Source organism: Neofelis nebulosa, chromosome 7, assembly GCF_028018385.1.
Source record: "Neofelis nebulosa isolate mNeoNeb1 chromosome 7, mNeoNeb1.pri, whole genome shotgun sequence".
NCBI classification, from domain to species: domain Eukaryota; kingdom Metazoa; phylum Chordata; class Mammalia; order Carnivora; family Felidae; genus Neofelis; species Neofelis nebulosa.
The window spans coordinates 61,502,316-61,524,501 of NC_080788.1; the positions used below are offsets into that span (position 1 = coordinate 61,502,316).

Below are 22,186 nucleotides of genomic sequence, written 5' to 3' on the forward strand. Positions count from 1 at the left end.
GGCTCTGGGGTCCAGAAATCGGGGCCACACAGAGCCAAAAGAGGCCTGGAGGGTGAAGGGAGGTCAGAGTTCTCCATGCTCAGAGACTGGTGGCCGCTCTGGTGGCCGTTCTTATAGTCCACTCCTATTAGACACGGCCAAGGAAAGGAATCTTCTGGCTAAAGTTTTATATTTTTAAGTGAAGTTAGTTTCTAAAACACCAAAAAAAGTGGCTCACCCAAACTGGCCTGAAAATGGATTTTGCTTGACTTCCAGAGTTTGGGGGGGTTTGTATTGTTTTAATTTTTTAAAACTCTTTTGAAGTTGGCTTCATGTCTAACATGGGGCTCAAACTCACAACCCTGAGATCAAGAGTTGTGTGCTCTACCGAGTGAGCCAGCCAGGCGCCCCCGTTTTGTTTTAGCAGATATTTATAACATAGGGAGAGACTTAATGTGGAAATCTAAGTTTGGGGCTTTAAAACAAAATAAAACTAGGAGGTCTGGCAGGCTGCACTGGCAACGATCTGGGGAGCTGAGGGCAGCTGCTGCCTGTATCCTCCAGATGCCATGGTCACCACCACTCCGGTTGTCCCTCCAACACTAAAGCTAGGTGTCAGTTGAGAACTCCAGGTGAACATGTCTGTGGAGGAACATCAAAAGCCCCACATGTGCGTGCCCTACCCAGTTCAGTGGCATGCCAGCTCCCATAAGCTCCTGAGTTTGAGATTCCTGATCAATATATTACCCTGATTACTAATGTTTCACAGATAAGAATAGAACCAAATGCATTTAATCCTAAGATGAATGTCCTGTGATAATTCAGAAGGCACTTGGAGATCTGGCACTGGCATAGGGTCAGGATTGGAGCCCTGAGTGTCACCACCCAGAAGATAGCTCAGTGGGGCATTTGCTGTCCTCTTATTGGCCCAAGTCACACAGAGCACAGGGGATGTTTATAAACCAAGGCCCAAAGGCCCAAGGCAGTCACAAGGCTCCTTAACAAAGAGAAGCCACATATACCAACTCTGTGCTTCTAACTCAGGGACTCAAACGCGTGGGAACTGGTCTCCACATGGCGACTGGGGAAGCAGCCTCAGAACCTGGAGAATCTGGGCTCCGAGAATCTGAATGTCAGTTTCAGCCCTGCCATTTAATGAGACCCGTGAACCACGGGAGCCATTTAACCCCACTGAGCCTCTACTTCCTTAACACCAGGGATAATAATAACCTTATCACATCTCAGAAACCTTGCAAGGATCAAGTGAGGTAATGCATGTGGGAAGTACCTTTTGAGATATAAAGCACATGAATTATAACCACCATTTAAGGATCTGTGCTATGCCAAGCACTTCACATACATGATCTCATTGATTCAAACTTGATAAGAGCCTTGCAAGGCACATATTATTGTCCCCATTTTACAGAGTAGGAAAATGAGGGGTTATGTAACTTGTCAAAATCACCCAGCTCTAGGTGGGGGACCCAGGTTTTGATGCTGACTCCAGAGCTGGTGTGTATTCTTTTCCATATGTGAGACTCTCATAATCCAATCTGTTGCTCTTCTTGTCCCTTACTATGGCCTTGACCCCTCCCTCTCGCTGTTCAAACTGCTTTTCCCTTCTAGGACTCTTCTTCTGTGCTTCCTAGACCCTGGATTGAGTACACGGCCCAGTACTGTGAGGCCTGTTACCTCTAGTTGGGACAAACAGAAACTGCACTAACATGGAAAAATTGCCCTGCAGGCCCCAGACTCCCATCTTCTCTGCCAATACCCACTCTCCCCTCCACCGCCCCTATGTCCCCTGCCTGGATGGGGGAAGGTGAGCCTCTGGACCTTCTCACACATAAGAACTAAAGCACTCACCACGGGCCGATCCACGGAGATTGTATTTTCAACTTCCCTGTGGAGAAACACAAACATGAGCGGGGGTCTCACTGTCCCCAGGAGCAAGCAGGAAGCATAGAGAGAATTCGCCTAGGCCACACAGGTCCTCAGAGCCAAGTCAGAGCTGACTTCAAGGGAACCACAGGAACTAATACCCTACCACGGGAACCAACCCCATGTAGGCACCATCCCCAGCAGCCAAGTGCAGACACATGGGTTCTTGTTGGCTTTGCCCAGGTGCCCAGACTCAGCCACCTACCCCTAGACTTTGTGTTTCTCAAGGGCAGAGTCCAGAGTAGTTGGGCTTATGAAATCATCTGCAGTGCACAAAAAATGCAGGATGTGGCCTTGCTGGCTTCCCTGGTCACCTCACCTAAAAGTTCCGTCACCCCTAATGCCTCCTATCCTTGTTCCCTACTGTATTTCTTTCTCCTTATCACTTATCTCCCTCAAACACATATATGCATATTTTTTCCCCCTATGCATTGCTGTCTCATGCTAGAATGTTGAACTCCATAAGGGCAGGGATTTCTTTCTGTTTAATACATTGTTCTATCCTTAGTCCCTAGAAAAAGAGTGCCTGGAACTTAGTAGGTTTCCTATAGAGATCTGTGGGATGACAGACTGACTAAACAAATGGAGGAGATGTGGCCAGTGACTCAGGAGCAGAGGAAGAAGGGCAGCCTGGTCAACATATCCCAGGATTCCTGGAGGTGACAGGTCCAGCTACCTCACATCTCCAATCTCTGGAATGGGCCACATGGGCTTTTAGGGACAGGAGGGGAAAGCAGGCTGACTCACTCGGAGAGGTTCCTTTTTTCAGAGAACACCCGGAGGATGAATTCTCCCTCCTGGTGGGGCTCATAGGTGGAGGGCACGATGACATACTCGCTGGGAGGTAGGCGGAAGCGCTCGGACACCTCCCGCATGTTGATGTAGGTCTTGCTCCTGGCCTTGGAGGCATTGTACAGGAAGAAGTCCTTCTGCAGGTGCTGCTTGTTCCCGTGCATCTGAGGGGGAGAAGAGCCCGAGAGACCTGAGCTCCTCCAGAAGGATGTCCTGTCCTGCTCACAGTCCCCGTCCAGGGGTTACCCCAACTCCCTGGTTACCCAGTTCACAGTCGTGACCTACCTACTTCCGATTCCCAAGGCTTCAAATAGCTCAACATCCCTGGAGCTCCCTACCCCATTTCCTCCTCTTTTTCTGTTGTGATTCAGAAGTGAAGGTCAAGTCTATCATTCCCCCCACTTACCAGAACTGCTGCTGGTCAGCTCCAAATCACCTCCAGGCTGGGGAAGGACCCCAAGGAGGCAGGAGGGGCCTTGGCTGGGGTCTGAGGGAGGCGATTCCTCCATCCCAAAGAGGGCAGTCACCCTCAGAATGTGTCTGTGTGATTGTGTGCGTGAGTGTGTAACTGTGAGTGCAAATGTGTATGAGTGTGAGCAAGTGTATGCGTGTGTGAGAAGAAGTGCGTATGAATGTGTGAGAGCGTATGTGTGACAGTCTCTGGTGGGAAGGGAGAAAGGGCTTCTCATGAGGGTGATAGTCAGGGGGTCATGCAGTACCCTGAGGCACCCGCTCTGGAGTTGCGTGACCCAGGCGAGACCCTCTCCTATCATAGTCCTGTCCTCAAACCCCACCAGGAAGCTTCCCGATGTGCCACTGATGGACACAGGACCCCCAGGTAATGCTGCACACAACTGCTGGCCGCTGCCACTTCTGTACCTCTTTGGGAACCTTGAGGAGAAACAGAAAAAGAAGACGCTCAGATTCTGTGGACTTCAGATCTGAAAGGGGATGAAACTCTTGCAGGGAGGGAATGCCGACAACCGTGGAGTGAATGCAGATGTCTGACTCCTCATCTACTCCTCATCTATCTGGCCAGCCCCAGCCCAGCCCTGCTCCATCTCCCCCAACCTGGTTTTTTCCACTCATTACAAATATCTAAGAGATTCTGACACATGAGGGTCTGATTCTGGGAGTTCGGGGCCCGGGGTGGGGGCACTGAGTATTTGGGAGGCTCCCCACCCCCAAGGAATGTGTTTCCTGGGCTAAAGCTGGTCAGGAACTGCACACCTCGTAGATGGCAAAGCCAATGGTGAAGAGGTTGGCCCCCAGCTTCCGGTCCTTCCTCCGGTTCTTCTGCATCAGGGCCACCAGGAAGCTGCAGATCACCTCCGAGTCGTCAGGGTCATCGTCCTCCTCCAGGAGCTTCAGACGGTACTGTGGGTTGGTCCAGAAAGTGTCTGTGCCCCCAAGGAAGGAAACGTACATTCAGATCTGCCTCTCAGAGAAAGGTCAGGAAGGGAAGTAAGAGGGAACCTATTTATCCCCTGCATCTAGGCGCTCAATAAATAGAGAAGGCATGACTCAGGCATTTGCCAAACTATGTGGGGGGAAGTGTGGGTAGCCTCCACCTTTATAGAGATGGAGCCTCACTGCTTGGCTGTGTGTGGCTTCTTCCCCCTCCCGGAGCTGTGAGTCTCATTCTCTGCTGATGGTTTCCCTTTCCTCACCTGCCCTTTAAATGTTGTTGGTCCTTGGGATGTGGTCTTAGGCCTCTCTCCCACCCCACTATTCTGCCTCCCTAGGCTGTCTTATCCACTTAAAAAAACTTTTTTTAATGTTTATTTTTGAGAGAGGGAGAGCAGGGAGGGGCAGAGAAAGAGGGAAACAGAGAATCCAAAGCAGGCTCTGAACTGACAGCTGTGAGCCTCATGTGGGGCTCCAACTCACAAACCCCTGAGATCGTGACCCGAGCTGAGATGGAAAGTCGGACACTTAACTGACTGAGCCACCCAGGGGCTCCTGTTTTATCCACTTTTTAACTGTCCCTGCATGACCATGATGCCTGAACTATATATATTCCACAAATATATATCAAGTTCTAATCATACAACCAAGTACCATTCTAATCTGTGTATCCAATTCTCTAGGACACGTCTTCACCTGGATATTTCTACAGGTGCCTCAACTTCCCATGGGCCAAACCGAACTCCTCTCCCCACAAGCCCACAACCAACTCCACCAAAAAAACAAACAACATGCTGATTTTTCCCTCCTGTATGTTTTACATTGTGACATTGACACCATCCACTCGGGCCCCCCAAACTGGGAAGCTTGAAGTCACTCTTCAATATTCTGTTCCCTAAATCTGCCCTCTTCCCTCCATCTCTGCTGCCCCCGACTTGCTTTGGTTTTCATCATCTCTGGCTTGTGCCCTGGTAGGCTCTGCTAACTCCGTTTTCCAGTCCCATCCTCAGCATTATGAATGTAGTGTTGTTCCGACACAGTGTCCTGCTTAAAAGTTGTTACCAGCTCCCCACCGCACACTCCTCAGCAGGCGGTTTCCTTCTTGGTAAAACGGGGAGGGTTTAATAAGATAAGATACACCTGGAACTTAATACAGACTCAGTGAATGGTATTATTCCACCTGGAACTTGTTGCCCTTGGACCCTCCCCCATCCCGAGCCTCTCCCACCTGGGAAGTTGCGGCAGCCTCCGGCAGAACAGCCCCTCACCCAGCGGCCCTCGTTCACGGAGACCGTCCACGTCTGCATCTTGTCGGACTCCAGGGCGTCAGCCGTGAGGTTGCAGATCTCCAGCTTTGTGAAATGGTAGATGAAATCGTCATATGACATCCTGAGAGGTTGGAAGAGAGAGACCCATATGGGAGGCCGGGAGAGGTAAGACTCGGGGACCGGAGCAGCACGATCCCACAGTTCACAGGAACTTGGGCATGGCCCCAGGGACGCCCCTGCCCTTCCTCGTTCGGGTAAACACTGTCAGTTCTCATGTCTCCACCCCAAACTACCGTCTCTTCCAGTAATAGCTCAAACAACTGCGTCTTCTCTGGGAGAGCTCGGTAGCAATTCAGTTCTCCCAATGGCACCGTGTGCCTCTGCCTTGGGCCCCGGTGCTGTGCTGGGCTCACCGCAAAGAAAGACAGTTTGAGGAAGGACGGACAACTAAGCAAGCAATTTCAAGGATGATGAGTCTCACTAATTAATCCCAGTTCTGGGCAAAACACAGGGATCCGGAAAAGTTTCCTTTAAGCTGAGACTCAAGGGCTGAGTAGAAATGAGCCGAGTGAGGATGAGGGTGGCATTGGGTGAGCAAAGCAGAGCTGCTTTGGCCCAGGAGACAGGGAGCAAGTGGCCGGGGCCATGTGCACGTCGGAGGGATATAGGTGAAGCAGGAGCCACCTTGTGCTGGCCTGGTCCCAGGCTCTCGTTGTTTCTTGACCTGGCTGGCTCCTCTCAGAACCCCATCCTGTTGGGCTTTGGGCTGGAGGAAGAGAACAGGGCCCAGATCTCCTGAGGGCTACAATGTGATGGCCTCTTTCCAGGGATTGAGGTTTCAGATTTCAGCTCCCCACTGGATCCCTTACCCTTCAGGGTCCTCTTGGGTCCTGGACTCACCAGAACTCTCCATCCTCAGTGACCTGGTGCTGCAGACGGGCCTTCTCAGCTTTGTCCACAAAGCTCCAGTCCTTCCAACTGGAGGGAAAATGGAGGGATTATGGAAGGGAGAAGAACGGGAGAGGCCTGATGTGGGATGGGACAGGAGGTATCAAGAGAAATACGAAAAAGTTGAAAGAGTAGCCCATCTCCAAATTGCAGCAAGCAGGAAGCATCAGATATGGAAATCTGATCTGATTCCCTCAGTGTAAAACCCAGTAATGGCCTTCTACTATCCTCAGGAGTAAGTAAGGCCTTAAATGGGTTTGTAAGGGCTTAACCTTTCTCTGGACACTTTTTTGTTTCCTCCTCACACTTTAAATTTTTTTTAATGTTTTTCATTTTTGTTTGTTTTTGTTTGTTTGTTTTTGAGAGAGAGAGAGAGAGAGAGAGAGAGAGGGAACAGGGGAGGGACAGAGAGAGACAGAAGCACAGAATCTGAAGCAGGCTCCAGGCTGTGAGCTGTCGGCAAAGAGGCCAACATGGGAATTGAACTCTGGGACTTCGAGATCATGACCTCAGCTGAAGTCGTCCGCTTAAATGACTGACCCACCCAGGTGCCCCATATCCCTCCTCACTTTAAAGGTTAAGAGTTGACCTTTGGAAATAGATTAACTGGATGCCATTTGATAATACCATTCCTAGCTACATAACCTTGGGCATGGCACTTAACCTCTCAGCTTCTGTTTTCTCAATTGCAAAAGAAGAATGAGTATTATGATCTACTTATATGGCTGTGATGAGCAGTGAATGAAATAATCCATGTAAAACTTTTAGACCAGTGCCTGCCATCTAATAAGTAACTGAGTTACTGAGAAAAACACCAAGTATGTAAACATTTCCTTTCTCCTGTCACCCCAGGAAATAGCCTGGCTTCATGTTTCTAAAGGCAGGATGATTTTTCCACATCTCTCCTCAAGAGGGAGGAAACAACACATGTGTGTTTCAGGCTTGTTGAGGAGAATAAAACTAAACTGGGTTGTCCTTGGAAAGGTAAAAGATTGAGGAAGTTCTTGGGGTCAGGGAATAATAGAGGGGAAATGGAGATTACTGAGAGAGCAGAAGGAGGGACATGGGTTGGGGTGGGGTTGAGGGGGGGTTGGGAGGGCCCCTAGGTGGCTCAGGTGGCTCAACTGGTTAAGCATCAGGTCGTGATCTCAGGGTTTGTGAGTTCGAGCCCCACATCGGGCTCTCCTCTGACAGTGTGGAGCCTGCTTGTGATTCTCTGTCTCCCACTCTCTATGCCCCTCCCTCTCTTTCTTTCTCAAAAATAAATAAATATTAAAAAAAAAGGGGGGGGCGAGGACACAATACAGGGAGGGTGGTCTTGAGTGACCCAGAGATGGGCCCCACTTGTCAGCAGTCCCTGCAGCCGAGGCATTGGCAGGACATGAGTTAAGGCTGGACACCAAACAATGAGGCTGGAGGACACAGTGAGGGTCCCTGTGGGTGACCTGGCCCGGTAGAGTGGACAACTGCTGGGGCACTGAGGGTCTTCCCAGAGCAGAGAGCACAGGTCAAATGCCACTCTCACCAGGCCACATTTTTCTATTCTTCCTGTCCCATGCAAACTAGGTGAGGGGCTCCTTCTTTGTGACCTTTATGATAGCATTTATTTTAATCATCAGTGGGGCTTTTTTTGTCCTTCCCACTGGAGTCTGCAGGGGCAGGGCCTATGTCTGTTCGTTTCTAAGTCCCAGCTAGTAGCATGGAACTGGCCGCACACTCAGCACAGAGGAAGTAAGGATTTGTCTCCCTGATGAGTGAAGGAATGCCAGAGAATGGCTGCAAGAGGCAGTAAGAGGACTAGAGTCGGCCCGTCAGTCATCCAGGGAGGCTGCCTATTCACAGAATATCCTCAGTGCCTGGGCCTGTGCCTGCTGTTCAGTAGGTGCTCAATAAGACTTACTCAGCAAATGAAGAGCTGAATGAACCAGTAATGATGGTGCCCTGGGTGGAGGTAAGCACAGGGGCTGAAGGCACACATGGCTACTGAGTCCTGCTATCTCCTCTTGGGAATAAAAGAGGCACTCAAGGGGCTTCTCTCCACTCAGTGAGGCAATTGGCCATCAGCCTATGAAGCCTTGTAAATGTTTCTTTGTAAATGTCCCCCGTGTTTGTACTTTTGCTGCCCCCAGTTCATTCCATTCAGTGATAAGGGGTAAGATCTTTCAGGGGGACTGTGCACCTTTTTCATGGGGACAGCAAGGGACAGGAAATCTTAGCACTGGCTAGGCACTCTCCAGCCCACCATGTAAGTGTTAGTATTGTTTCCATTTTACAGATAAGGACACAGAGACTCTGAGAAGGGAAATCCCTTGTCTAGTCCAGACCCCTGCATTCACACTTTGCTTCTACCTGGACCTAGCCCATGCTTTTTAGAAACTTTCCAGTCAATGGCCATCAATGAGGTCTCTGGATCCTCAGCTCTCCTGGCTCTTCTGTGGGCCTTTCCCTAGAGCCCACATACCCACTTCCCCTTTGTGGATCATGGGTCTGGAGGGTAATTTTAGACCACGCATTTGTAATTCTCATATATCTTGATATGCAACCCAGCCTTGCCCCAGGCCGTTTGTCCCCTTCTCATGGACCATCCCCCTCACCTACCTGTCACTCCAGGAGCCGTTCCACTCCACCTGGCCCCAGGGATTCCGCAGCCGTACCAGCTTCACTTTCTCACCCTTGAACAGGGTCTTGGGCAAAGAGAAAAAACTCTTGCTATGGGCCTTTCTGGAAAGGGGGTTTTCTGTCTTGCCCTGAGGGCTGGGGTGGGAATGGGGACAGAATCCTGTACAGGGGGCTGTTCTGCCTGGTCCTGGTTGGGGAGACTGATCAGAGGCACTCTTGCAGAATGGCAAGGTGAATGGTCAGAACCTTAGGACTGAGTCTGCAGAGGTTAGGGCTTGACCATCTTCTAAGAAGTGGTTTTCCCAGCCATTATGAGCTTTGGGGGAGGAGGGAGGGCATATACTGTAGGGCCACTCTAACACATTAGGTGTCTTTGTTTGAATTAGAAAAAACACCCCTGCTGGCTGAGTAACTATGCAGAAATGGCCACCATAGATGGACTGATTAGAAAAAGGTGCCCTTTGGGGCACCTGGGTGGCTAAGTCAGTCAAGTGTCCAACTTCGGCTCAGGTGGTCTTGCAGTCTGTGAATTTGAGCCCTGAGTCAGGCTCTGTGCTGACAGCTCAGTGCCTGGAGCCTATTTTGGATTCTGTATCTCCCTCTCTCTCTGCCCCTCCCCTGCTTGTGCTGTCTCTGTCTCTCAAAAAAAAAAAAAAAAAAAAAAAAAAAAAGAAAAGAAAAAGGCACCCCTTCCTCCAGTCTCTGCCCATCCCTGTGAACAGGGCACAGCCTGCCTGCCCAGCTGTGCACAGTAGTCCTGACAAATTTCTTGTCTTCAGCCCAACGTGTCAGGGGGAGCAAAGTATTGTATCTGTTCAACTCCCAAAGAAAAGGAGACATGAGAGCCCATGAAATCAATTTCATAAAACCAAAGTGATTTCTATTTGTTCCCTGGAACTGTTGGGAAAATTGCCATTTTTAGCGCTAAAAGCAAAGATGAACCGAGCACCACCTTGTGGCAATATCCACGTCTACCAGTCCCAATGGTCCCCTCTAACTGCATGCAGGGGCTGGGCCCAGACAGCGAGTGGTGCCCCTGAGAGGAGGCAAGCTCTGCCGAGGTGAAGGGGCCCAGTAAGTTAAGTCCTGACTTCAGGAGGCTGACCCAAATAGCTCCCCAGCCACCCACACCATCAGCCTCACCTCCTCCAGCCCAGTGACAGAGTAGGCGTGGCCCTTGACTAGCCCGCAAGCCATTCTTGTTTCATACTGAACCGGAACAATTGTCTGTGGAGCAAAAACCAGACAGCCTATCAGGGCCTGCACACATTGGATCATTTTCCAGGTTCTGCGAGGACAAAGACTCCTCTGTGTTCTGAATGTGGACCTCCTGGCCACAAGAAGGCCCTCCCTGGCTCTTTTAGAGAGTCAAGAAGACATAGCCCAGACAAGTGGTTTCCCTCAAGCTGGTTGCCCTGAAAAGGTCTGTTCTGACCATCGGAGAACAGTATGAGGCTGGGACAATGTCGATGTAGGTAAGCAGATCCCTGGCCCTCCTTTCTGGATCTCTTGGTGTCTTTCAAAGGAGGAACAGGGACAAATGGAGGCCCCTTCCCTTGAGCCCACCCAGACTTGACAACTCCTGGAAGAGAAAGGAATTGAAAAAAGAGGTTAGATGAAACATATACGTCTAACCTTCTCTCTGTATATCCCATTCCCCCCTCCATACCCATCAAGAACAGAATACTCAAGAAATCAAGAGTCACAGTGCCCAGGGAAGGAATTTGGAGGAGGCCAGAGTCGAGTCCTATTCAGACATGATTTGGCCTACCGGTCTAGGGGAAGCTCTTAGATTTGTAGAAATTACCAAGTTTCAGCCCCAGAAGATGCTCAGTAGAGGGATAGGATCTCCAATGCCCACTGAACCCTAGACCATATCTCTATGGCTCTCCTTTGCCTGGTAACATAACAGCTTTAAGAAGAGCTTCCTGGAGCCATGCTAGGCTGGGCAATTTGTGAGCCTTTTCAACTTCAGGGATGCAGGTGGAGCCAGGGCTTTTGGCATCTTGGCCTCTTCCACATCTTAGTCCTTACGTGACCCAGACCATGCTGAATAGAAAGGATGTGGAAGCAGATCCATGCATCTTTCAAGTCTAGACCTGGGAAACCACTTGAAATGACTCTATTGGCATTACTTTCGCACAGCTAGCAATTCCTCCACTGGCATTCTGTCCCAAAGAAATTATCACGACACACACAAAGATATATCTATTAGGATGTTCAAGATAGCATTTAAAAATAATAGCCAACACAAGAAAGAGAAAACAATTTAATTTTCCAATGATAGGGTATTGGGTAAATAAATTATAACTTATCTGTGTGTTGGCATACTGTGCAACCACTAAAAAAAATGTTTTGAGGGGCACCTGGGTGGCTCAGTAGGATGAGCAACTGACTTCGGCCCAGGTCATGATCTCACGGTTCATGAGTTTGAGCCCCGCATTGGGTTCATTGCTGTCAGTGCAGAGCCCGCTTTGGATTCTCTGTTCCCCTCTGTGTCTCTGCTCCTCCCCCACTCACACTCGCATGCTCGGGTGCTCTCCCTCTCTCTCAAAAATAAATAAACATTAAAGAATGTTTTGGGAGACACATTAACAACATAGTTCATATTGGCACATTAAGAACATAAAGCTAACTGAAAAAAGACACAATGCGAAGAGGTACATACAGTGTGACAACATTTTAAAAATGAAAATGTAGATTAACTGTACGCAAAGAAATATCCTAGAAGGACATATACTACATACTCAGAGTTGCAACCTTTAGATGGGAGAAAACATGTGTTAATTTTTCCTCCATGCTTTTCTATAAGTATTTTTCAGTGAGCATGTATTACTTCTGAAAGTACTAGAAAATAAACTCTATGAGGGGAGAGACTCTTTTAGTGAACAAAATGTATTTTTTTTTGTTTGTCTACTACAAGAGTGTCTGGCACCCCATAGGAGCTCAATAAATCTGCGTTGAATGAATACCTGAATTAGAAGAGAAGAAATATTTAACAATGAACAAAGTCTCTTGTATTTCTACTTGTTAATTTGTTATCAGAGAAACTGCCTGGATCATGGGGTATGAAAGAACTCCCACAGAGAGTTCCTCCAAATCCTGTCTCCCCCACCTTCTCCAAGAGCCTTGGAGCAGGCAAGTTATTCCACCCCAGCCCCCTGGAAGGCCCATGTGGAGGTCTGCATGTAAGGCCCTGGCTGCTGAGGGGAGTCTAACACCAACAGGCCTCATGCAGGGTCATGCAGGTAGGAGGGGTGGTCATTCCTGACATTTGGAGGCGTACACACCCGGGTTGGTCTGTCATCTGAGTCCCTGGGGATGAGGTCTGAGTCCCTGAGCAGCGAGTTATCCATATTCCTCACCATCCGTGCAATCAACTCCCCCATTTTCAGCCCAGAAGGAGAGGTTCCATAGGTCATGTTTGTGCCATCCTGAGGCCCGACGGGATGGGCCGGGGACAGTCCAGAAGAGGGAGGGAGAGATCAAACAAAGGAGGGTGATAGAAAGGGAAGGAGACAGAAAGAAGGGAGGGGACAAAGGAAAAGAGGAGAGAGAAACAGTGTGAATGGAGACAAGATGGAGAAAAGTGATGCAGAAAGAAAATGTTCATCCAGGGGTGTTTAATGCTAGCTGATCTTCCCAAGCTTTTGGGCCCATTTGGAGTATTGGGAGAGGAAGGAAATTCAGGAATTCAGCTTCAGTTCCTTCCTCAGTGATGGAAAGCTCCAGCCAAGACTATTATCCACTGAGCAGCCCCCAGGGCAGGTGTGTCTCCTGAAACTGAGGAGGGCTGGCCACTCTGTGGGTCTCCATACCCTTAGCCCCAGTGTCAGATCACACTACTCTGTTGTGCTGAGAGTGTGCTTGCAGGCCGACCTTCTCCCAGATCACAACACAAGGCCCGTGTCTTAAGTGAGAGACAGGATCACAGCTCAGTGACTGAGAGGCTGTCTCAGGGAACTGGCTGGCTCAGGTCCAGAACCAGATATGCAGCCAGCTTAATTGGGGGCATGCTGGGGTTGAGCAGCACTGGCCACAGAGGCCGGGGCTGACACAGGCCTCTGGACCTATTTCTACCTAAAGTCTAGGCCTTGGAGTGTCTTTGCCTAGTCTCTTTAGTGAAAATCCCTAGGAACTCTTCTTCCTTTAGTAATTTTCAAAGTTGAGAGCCAGTTCCTGCTTCCTTAAACAAAACATCCACCCTGTCCCAGAGGAAAGCCCTACATTGCTTTTCATCACATGAATGGCTTCCCGATAGTTGCCTGCTCCCTGCCCTGCACACCACACCCCAGGCTTACATCAATGGAACAGCCCATGAGGGAGCCTCTCTCGATGGCTTTCTTCATGATCTTGTACATGTCTCTGGGAGCATCCTTGATCTCAAAAAACTCTGTCACCCCTCCTGTGAAGTCCTCCATGGCCTCTGTAGTGTTCCCACCTTTCAGGGCCTCATACGAACCATGGAGCCTTGGAGAGAGAATGAAGACCAATCTGAGGTCACAGGGTTCCAGGAAACATGACCCAGGCCCTGGGCCACCAGAATTTTACTCTCGGGTCCTGTGAAGTTCTCTTATCTAATTCTCCAACAACTCTGTAAGCTAATGGAGTAGCTACTATGATTCTCTTTCTTCACATTCGAGCAACTGAGTCTTATAGGCTAAGTGGCTTACCCAAGGCCACAGAGAACCAGAAACACTGGGATGGGAACCCAGCCATTCTCACTTCCTGACTCTTCTCTTTCCACCATACCCTGAATCCCAAGGAAGGGCTCCATAGAGCCCTTAGAAATAGCTGGGGTGGAGCTTCCAAGTTGAGAGATAACATGGCTTTATTAATATCCCGCGTGATCATGAGGTTGAGCCAAGCAAGACCCTGGGAATGTGAGCTTCAAAGATCTAATGCTCAAATATAAGACTTGCAACATCACCACGAAGGCAGAATTAAAGTGCTCACTATGGGAAGCTAAAGCTAAAGATTTCCTACACATGTCTTCATCCTCCCCTTAAATACAGTTTTTTAGTTATAGCCGTTGCTGCCTGGACCCGACCCCCTCAGACTTAGGGACCCAGTTGAACTGTTACGCATGCGCACATGTGCACGCACGCTGCCTCTTGTGACAAGACGTTAGCTGGATTTTGCAGCCCACCGCCTTTAGCCCTGCCTCACATCCTCAAGTGTTGCCTTACTTAGCATAAGCCTTCTCCAGCAGAGCACTCCAGAATTCATTGCGGTGGTTGGACTTGGTGAAAACCAGTTGATTGTTGTAAGTCGGCAGGCAGTCATCAATGACCACATCCACCCAGTCTCCGTAGCGCCAGAACTGCACAGAGGCACCAAAGACAGAGTCACATCGTCAGGTTACCACGTGCCTCTCCTCCACATTCTTCAGACTCTCTTTGATCCCAAAGCGGTCCCATTGCCTCAGCTCTGCACTTGGTCCTTGTTCATACTCTTTTGGGTTTGGAGGGTGTGTATCTTTCTCTAACTGGACCGTGAGTTCCTTGGGGGCAGGAACGTGGGCTACATCTTGCTTTCTCTCTTGCACACAGTCCGGCCAGCCTCAGGGATGGTAGGTCCCCCATGAATATCTGAGGACTTGAGGTTGTCATTCTCCTGCTCAGTAAGTCTGGAGTGGGGCCTACGTATCATATTTTAGGTATTTTAGCTGATTCTAATATGCAGCAGCGTTGAGAACTGCTGACCTAGGTGAAGGTGACGTATTGATTTATGGATCTCTTGATGACAAACAAGGTAGAAATGGCTGCTGAAGAAGACTGATAGGGAAAAGGAGAGTGTCCCAGAATATACTCTGGCTATAACAGGAACATTGTCAAATAATTTCAATTCTGAATGTTCTTTTTTGAACAAACCGATTTTAACTGAAGACTGCCAAATGTGGTTTAATTTCCCCTCTAATGACGTTGTTTTCCCTTATTGAAAAGAGGGGAAAAAAATCTATGTGGTCTTTATATTTGTGGCCCTATTTAGGTAGAAGACCCTTTAAATATCAGAGGGAAACTAGCAGCTTGATGGCACAGGGAAGAAACGAAAATGAGGGCCTGGCTGCCTTACCCGTGTTCAGAGGGCAGCAGGACCTGAACCTGAACCTGAAAAGAAGACCTTCTCTCAAGCCTTCAGTCCTGAGGTACAAAATCAGCAGGTACATCAACTGATGATTTGGGTCAGTCCCAGGACATGTGTGTGTGCAGGGGGGCTTTCAGGGCTGGAAACAGATGGATGCCTCAGAATCCCAGCATCTGCTAGATCCCCACGTGTGGAGCTCACTTCAGTTTTGGGCCAGCACCAGGATCTGGCTCTCTGATTTTGCATCTAGATTTTGGATCTAGAAAATTTCCAATGGTTTAGTTGATTCTGGAACCAAGAGACTCCTTTCGGGGCTGAGCCAGAAGCCTGGTCCCCAGATTGACCAGATTTTCCTTCCAAGGCCTGGAAAAGGTGAGTGATAGACTTGGTATAGACCTGCCTTTAAAGCAAAACGGGTAAAGGAGCCATAGTCATTCAGGGGGTTTCCTTTGCAAACTAAAGGGCCCTATGAACCGCCAATGCTAACATCTTAGGAACCTACTTGAGAAAGGCTGCAGGTAACACAGCAGCCAGCTGGAAAGGCAAAAATAGATCCACAGGCCAGCAAACAGGATGTCTTCCTGCCTTTCTGGAGCATGGTGGAAGATGGGGTTTTGGGAGGGGGGCTGCTGAGGGGGCAGAGATAAACAACTGCGTCCTCACAGGCCTGAGGCCTTAGGGGGGTCATTGCCCACAGCCAAGACTGGGAGGGTGGGTGGAATCTTTCCTGAAGCCGCTGGAAAGTCAAGGCCAGAAGACCAGCGGTGGGTGGACAGCAGCTGGCCCTCTTCCTTTACTGTTTTTTCTTTTTTAAACACAATTGTGAAAACACTTAATAAAAGTTTAATCATACAAATGATTTATAAGAATTCTCAAAAATCAGTTTTGATATTACAGAAAACAAATAATAACATATGTAAGTGGTACATTCCAAACACATCGTGGTGATGGGAAAACCTCCACACGCTTGTGGTGTTTGAGGTAAGTGTTCCTGAAAACGTGGGTTTCCAAAAAGCAGCTGGCCCTCTTAACCACACTCCAATGACCTCACCTGGAAGTGGAAGATGCCCGCATAGTTTTCAGTGAAACTCTGATCGTGGGGTATGACTCGGAAAAGCAGGCGCTCGTTCAGGGTCAGGCAAGCAATGGCTGCGAGAAACCAGCAGTCCCCTGTGGGGAAAGTACATGGCATAGGTCACCTCTGGGGAAGAAAAAGGCCCAATCCCAGCTGATTCTTCTGCTTCTCTGAAGAACAAGTTCACTTAGTGTTCACTGTCCTACTTTGCAGATCTGACCTCAGAGAGGTCGACCCAGAGGAGTTTGATGGCAGTCCCTCGACAATTCGATCAGGGTGACTTACTCTCTTCTGACTGGTTTTCCAGAAGGGTATAGGCAATGGCTCCTTCCGTAATATAAGCTCACTTCCTTTTTGGACCTCAATGAACACAGAGCAGTAGGTCAAATGTGTCATTCTTCCTAACACCTGGATGAAATCTGTACTTCCTGGACTTTTGCAATGTGAGTGCATACCTCAGTGGAGACTGAGCATCTGAGAGCCATCGGCCAAGCCCTCTTGTACTGGAAGGAAAGCCAGTAAAGCAGCTTCTCTGCAGCCACTTTATGAGGGCGCTGAGACATTGCTGGCCATGGAATGAGATGGGGATATTTTCTTATTCTCTGAACTTCCTTTCTGGCAGAATACTGTATTTAGTGATTTTGCTGTGTATGTGTGTGTGTGTGTGTGTGTGTGTGTGTGTGTATGAGAGAGAGAGAGAAAGAGAAATAGAATGCCCAAGGGGCATGCCTGGCACACTGACAGTCATAGAATTTCCTTCTAAGCAGATGGGTTGAGTTGTGCAAGGCCTTTGATTTCCTGTGTGGATGTGACGGCATCTTTGAGACTGTAGAGGGGAGACTGAGAGCTCCCAGCAGCCGTCCTCCCCACCCCCACCCCTGAAGAAGCAAGCCTCTCCTTTGAAACAGTGTTAGGAAGTCCAGGTTATTAGCTCTCCCAGGGCTCTGCAGACATCTTTCTCCCGGGTGCAGGAACCCCGATATTGAAAACCTCCTCAGCCTCTCTTTCTGGGGCCAAATTCCTTTCATTTGGTCTCGAGTGCACCTTTCCCTCAAATTTTAAATTACGTCTGTTGATGTTCTTTCCACCTTTGCTTCATAGAGTTTCCTGCAGTCCAGTCGCTTCTTGGCCTTTTGGCTAAGATCAAGTGTAGAGCTTTCCTGCAGTCCATGTCAAAGATAGTACTTCCTGAGAGAGGAAGGTCTGGTAGAAGAGCCAAGGTGACCACCCGGACAGAACGCTGGGTGCTCGTCAATATGGCTAATGTCATCCTTGTTGAAAGACTCCATTAATATGGAGCTACTCTGGCTGGGGCATTTTAAACAAGAGTTTGAGTTCCAAGTGCACTTTTTGTGTGCATATGGATTCAATATATATTCAAGGGACATGCTTGGTATTCAGACAGTTTCAGAGCTCTCTTTTAAGGAAATGGGTGCAGTTAAAAGCAGGGCTTTTATCCTCCTGAGTGGGGTGTGCAAATGTCCTTCAGACCATCAGGAGGATGCTGTGGACTGAGGCATATCCCCTGTGAACTCATGAGATCGTCGGGGGGGGGGCAGTGGGGACAGAAATTAAATGAAACCATCACCAGCACATAGATAAATGGGCACAAAGTAGTGTTATAAAAACTTCCTCCCCAAAATTCTTTAAAAGCAAAACCAGATGTTAATCACCTTTTAATCACCCCTTGATTGTTTGGCTGGATATGACCAGAGGGTAATTTCCTACCTAGATCTCCTTGACAGATGTCAGTTCTGTTGGCTCCACCAATGATAAATCGAGGATTCTCACAGATTTCCTGTTGGAAAAAAAAAAAAAGGAAATAATAACAGTGGTAGTAGCAATTGTTTGTAGTGGCCCATTATGTAGTACTAACATCCTATATCGGGGGCATTATATACGCCACTCATTTAAGCCTCTCCAAACAGCCTGTGAGTTGGATAGTATCATTCTTATTTTTCAGATAAGGAAACCAGGGCTCAGAGAGGTTAAGAAACTTGCCCAAGGACACACAGCTAGTAAGTGGTGGAAGCCAGAAGCATGCCTCCTTTTCCCATTGTTCTACATTGGTCCCACACACTGACATACTGCGTGAGTAAAGATGTACCTTAGGAGTTAGGACAGTATCATTACTGTCACAGCTTTGGCAAGGGACAACGGAAAGCGTGGATCTTTTTTTTTTTTTTTTTTTTTCTTCCTGTGCCAGGAAAATAGGTGCAGGAGGGAAAATATTTATTCCCAAGATGTGGTAACAGCGATATTTAGTCACCATATATGCCAGGGTCCTAAGGACATGAGAGCTGGGAAGAGCAGAAAGTAAGTTTAGTGTGGGCCTTGTAGGTGTTCTGGTCAGCTGACGGTTCATTGCTTTACTCAAGCTAACCCCATAAGGCATCACGGGCCCCATTAGTTTTCAAATTCAGGTACTGCAGATGATGTGCAGCCCAACAGAGGCCAACAGAGGGCACTCTTGTTTTTTCTTCCCATGTCTTGTGCTTTGTTTTTTAACTTCGACCATTTTGAAATAGTTGTAGATTCTTTGTTTTTTGGTTTTAACACCATTCTTCAGAGGCTTAAGAAGTCTTGCTATCCCTGTGACAAAACCCCCCTCCCCCTGTCTCTTCCTGTGTGTGTGCATGCGTGTCTCTCCCCATTCTTGCCCCCATCACAACAATTCCATACACCAAAGTGAGTTGAAGCTCCCTGTACATGGGGAATCTCTCCCTCCTACTAGATGGAATGTCTTGCTTAGACCACACCACATGCCCCTCCCGTCTGAAACTCTTAATGCAATGGAAAGATAAAACCCAAACCGTAATTCTTACAAAGGTTACCTATAAGGGAATAAGATGGTGGGAATAAGGATGGAAGTAAAACTCTGAATATAACTGAAAATAGTTCTGACTTAGGAACCAAGTAAACTTTTACATAATTAAAAGCCAAAATTAAAGGAAAGACAATTTTAAAAAGCAGTCTGTAGGGGCGCCTGGGTGGCTCATTCAGTTAAGCTAAGCATCTAACTCTTGATTTCAGCTCAGGTCATGATCTCATAGTCATGAAATGGAGCCCCGTGTCAGGCTACATGCTGGACGTGGAACCTGCGTGGGATTCTCTCTCTCTCCACCCCCCACTCCCCTACTCACATGCATGTGTGTGTGCTCTCTTTCTCAAAAATAAGACAAACATTATATCCAAAGAAAACAGTCTGTAAAAGCTGAAAGCAAATTGAAACAAAGGAACCGAACTGCAAATCAAGTCAGTGGCATGACCTCACACGTAAAAAGAATTCTTTCAAGTGACTTAAAATATAACATTTTGACTCTTTATCCCTTTTGGGATATATCCTAAGGTCAAAAACCCAAACCATAAAGAAATATGAACCATAAGAAATAATAATATTTCAAAACTTTGTCATATATGTTGTATGATAAATAAGAACTTATATTAATGTCCGTAGGCACCAAGATTTTTTTAGCATAAAAGAAAATATGTAAAGTTATAAAGCTGAACAACTTAAGTAACAGCCGTGCAATGTTAGAGTTGAACTGGGTATGTAAACGTGACTCAGGATTTGTTTTTTGTCTAAGAAAGTATTCCCCATCTCTCTGCACTAAAAACAAACAGTCCCCTCCCCCCAAAACAACTCTCCCAAACTAGAAGCAATAGCAATATACCTTCTTCTTAAAATGAAGCGAAGTAAGGCATAGTGGGCAGGTTTTTTGGTTTCCCCATTATTGATTAACACATATTTTGTATGTTATATGTATTATACATTGTATTCTTACAATAAGGTAAGCTAGAAAGAAGAAGATATTGTTCTTTTTTTAGAGAGAGAGTGTGTGCCGTGGGGAGAGGAGCAGAGGGAGAAAGAGAGAATCTTTAAGCAGGCTCCACACTCACTGAATGTGGAGCCTGACACATGGCTTGATTCCATAACCCTGGGATCATGACCTGAGCTAAAATCAAAACTCAGACACTCAACCAACTGAACCATCCAGGCACCCCAGAAAGAAGAAAATATTAAGAAAATCATAAGGAAGGGGCGCCTGGGTGGCTCAGTCAGTTAAGTGTCTGACTTTGGCTCAGGTCATGAGCTCATGGTCTGTGGGTTCAAGCCCTGCATCGGGCTCTGTGCTGACAGCTCAGAGCCTAGAGCCTGCTTCAGAGTCTGTGTCTCCCTCTCTGACCCTCCCCAGCTTGTGCTCTCTCTCTCTCTCTCTCAATAATAAATAAATAAACTTAAAAATTATATATATATAAAAAGAAAATCACAAGGGAGAGAAAATACATTGACAGTGCTATACTAGATTTACCAAAAAAAAAAAAAAAAAAAAAATTCGTGTGTAGGTGGACCTGTGCAGTTGAAACTGGTGTTGTTCAAGGGTCAACTGTACATTCTTCTGCTTAGCCTGAAGCTGTCTGGGGCATCTTTGCCCCATTGCAAAGTTAGTCTGCTTGAGAATAAAGCCAACTCAGAGGAAACAGATGCAGATGGGGGGCAGAGGAAGGAGATGACAGATAAGCAGAAAATAGATAGATCTGTAGATAGATACCATTAGGGACTGCATCTTGGTGGCATGGTCTGAGCCTGGATTCAGGTGTGTCTAAATCCAGCATCACTCTTGAACACTTGAATTATATGAGCTTTTTTTTGGTTTGAGCTAGTTTGAGTTGGGCCTCTGTTACTTGCTGGCTGAGACCTTTGACTACTATATTTTCTGCCCCTGTTTGATGGAATGTATTATATAGTGACTCAAATACTAGACTTTTAGCTACATATTTTAGTTGTTACAGGTGTAGCTTCTTCTCCTTGGGACCATAAATTCATCCTCCCACTGCCCACCAATTCCAGGGTTGACTACTTGGAAAGGCAGCAGTGACTACCCTGGTCTCTCTTACATCTATTAGGAGGCCTAGGTATTTGGGCGGAGTTACATTTTTTGCAATAGTAGATTCCCCAATACACCACATCTACCTTTAACACCACCTCAGCTAAATTCACCAAACATTAATTGAACCCCCAAGTACGTACAGAACTGGGGGAATTGAGGGTACAATAAAAATGAGAAATCATCCCTGCCTGCCTTCTACAAAAAGCACAGCCTAGAGACACTTAATTACTTGTCTTCATAAGAGATACCTCTTTGGTGAGGATCTGTTACCAAGCTTATTGAAGGCTGATTCATAAAAAAAGCTCTGATTTGCCTAGATACCCCCTCTCTACCACCTACTTCTTCTTTCCTTACTTATAAACACTGTGTCAATAGCCCTTAGAGGGTCTGAGACCTGTTTATGTTGGTTGATATGTACAAAGGGTAAATGGTCCCAGCTCTGTCACTTTAGCTTGGGGACCTAAGATTGCTAGCTCTTCCTTTGGCTATAATTTAGCCTGGGGACTGGATCTGTCAATGATGGAGTCCCAGCAATGAGCAGCACATGACCATTTCCTCAGTTTTTGGGTACCATGGTTCACACAGCAATTTGAAACTTTTATTGTGTACCTCCATCAGTAAAATATTTCGAATGTGCAACCCTATGTAAGTAATCTTATTGGTTGTAAATTACCTATGCGTATATCGATTGTCCTCACCTATACTGTGTATTACAAAATACACCAAAACATACACTTAAAAGGTGGTGCTAAAATAGATCCATATGGAGGATTTCTGGTTCAGTTCCAACATGTAAAGATCCTGGAAGTCCTCACTCTTGTCCTTACCACAAGAAAAAGCTGAGCAAACTGAAAATCACTGACTTTGCTGGGACCCATCAGAGAACAGAAGTCGCAGGGCAGCTCACCACTACCCTCAAATATGGGCACAAGTGAAATGAGAAAGTTACAGCCAAGATCTGCTTGCCCGGAGCGGAAACTGCTGGAGCCATAAAGTGGTGGGAACAAGAAACTGGTAATTTTGATGAATTTCCAGAAGCTGAGTGTGGACTAGCATGAGTGTGAGAAATTTCTGGAGGCCACAGTCTTGGGACAATCTTCCCCCCTTCTTATATACTTTCATGGTTTTTACCTCTGAAAATCCCACCAAGTTCTCATGGTGAAGATCTAAGAAAGATC

General features: G+C 47.4%; 1 protein-coding gene across 3 annotated transcripts in view; it reads right to left on the bottom strand.

The window, feature by feature from the left end:
- CAPN3 (calpain 3) overlaps positions 1–22,186 on the bottom strand; it is a 50,609-nt gene that overhangs the window by 7,181 nt on the left and 21,242 nt on the right. For 2 of the 3 annotated variants that reach the window (XM_058738071.1, XM_058738072.1), the window contains exons 2-14: positions 17,845–17,914; positions 16,093–16,211; positions 14,144–14,277; positions 13,256–13,424; positions 12,245–12,388; positions 10,098–10,181; positions 8,934–9,019; positions 6,288–6,365; positions 5,348–5,508; positions 3,943–4,112; positions 3,592–3,603; positions 2,668–2,876; positions 1,846–1,882 (exon numbers count right to left, since the gene is read on the bottom strand). In XM_058738071.1, the coding sequence (XP_058594054.1) occupies positions 1,846–1,882; positions 2,668–2,876; positions 3,592–3,603; positions 3,943–4,112; positions 5,348–5,508; positions 6,288–6,365; positions 8,934–9,019; positions 10,098–10,181; positions 12,245–12,388; positions 13,256–13,424; positions 14,144–14,277; positions 16,093–16,211; positions 17,845–17,914 (1,473 nt within the window). The remainder of the gene's footprint in view (positions 1–1,845; positions 1,883–2,667; positions 2,877–3,591; positions 3,604–3,942; positions 4,113–5,347; positions 5,509–6,287; positions 6,366–8,933; positions 9,020–10,097; positions 10,182–12,244; positions 12,389–13,255; positions 13,425–14,143; positions 14,278–16,092; positions 16,212–17,844; positions 17,915–22,186) is intronic. The other variant, XM_058738073.1, reaches the window with a different exon arrangement.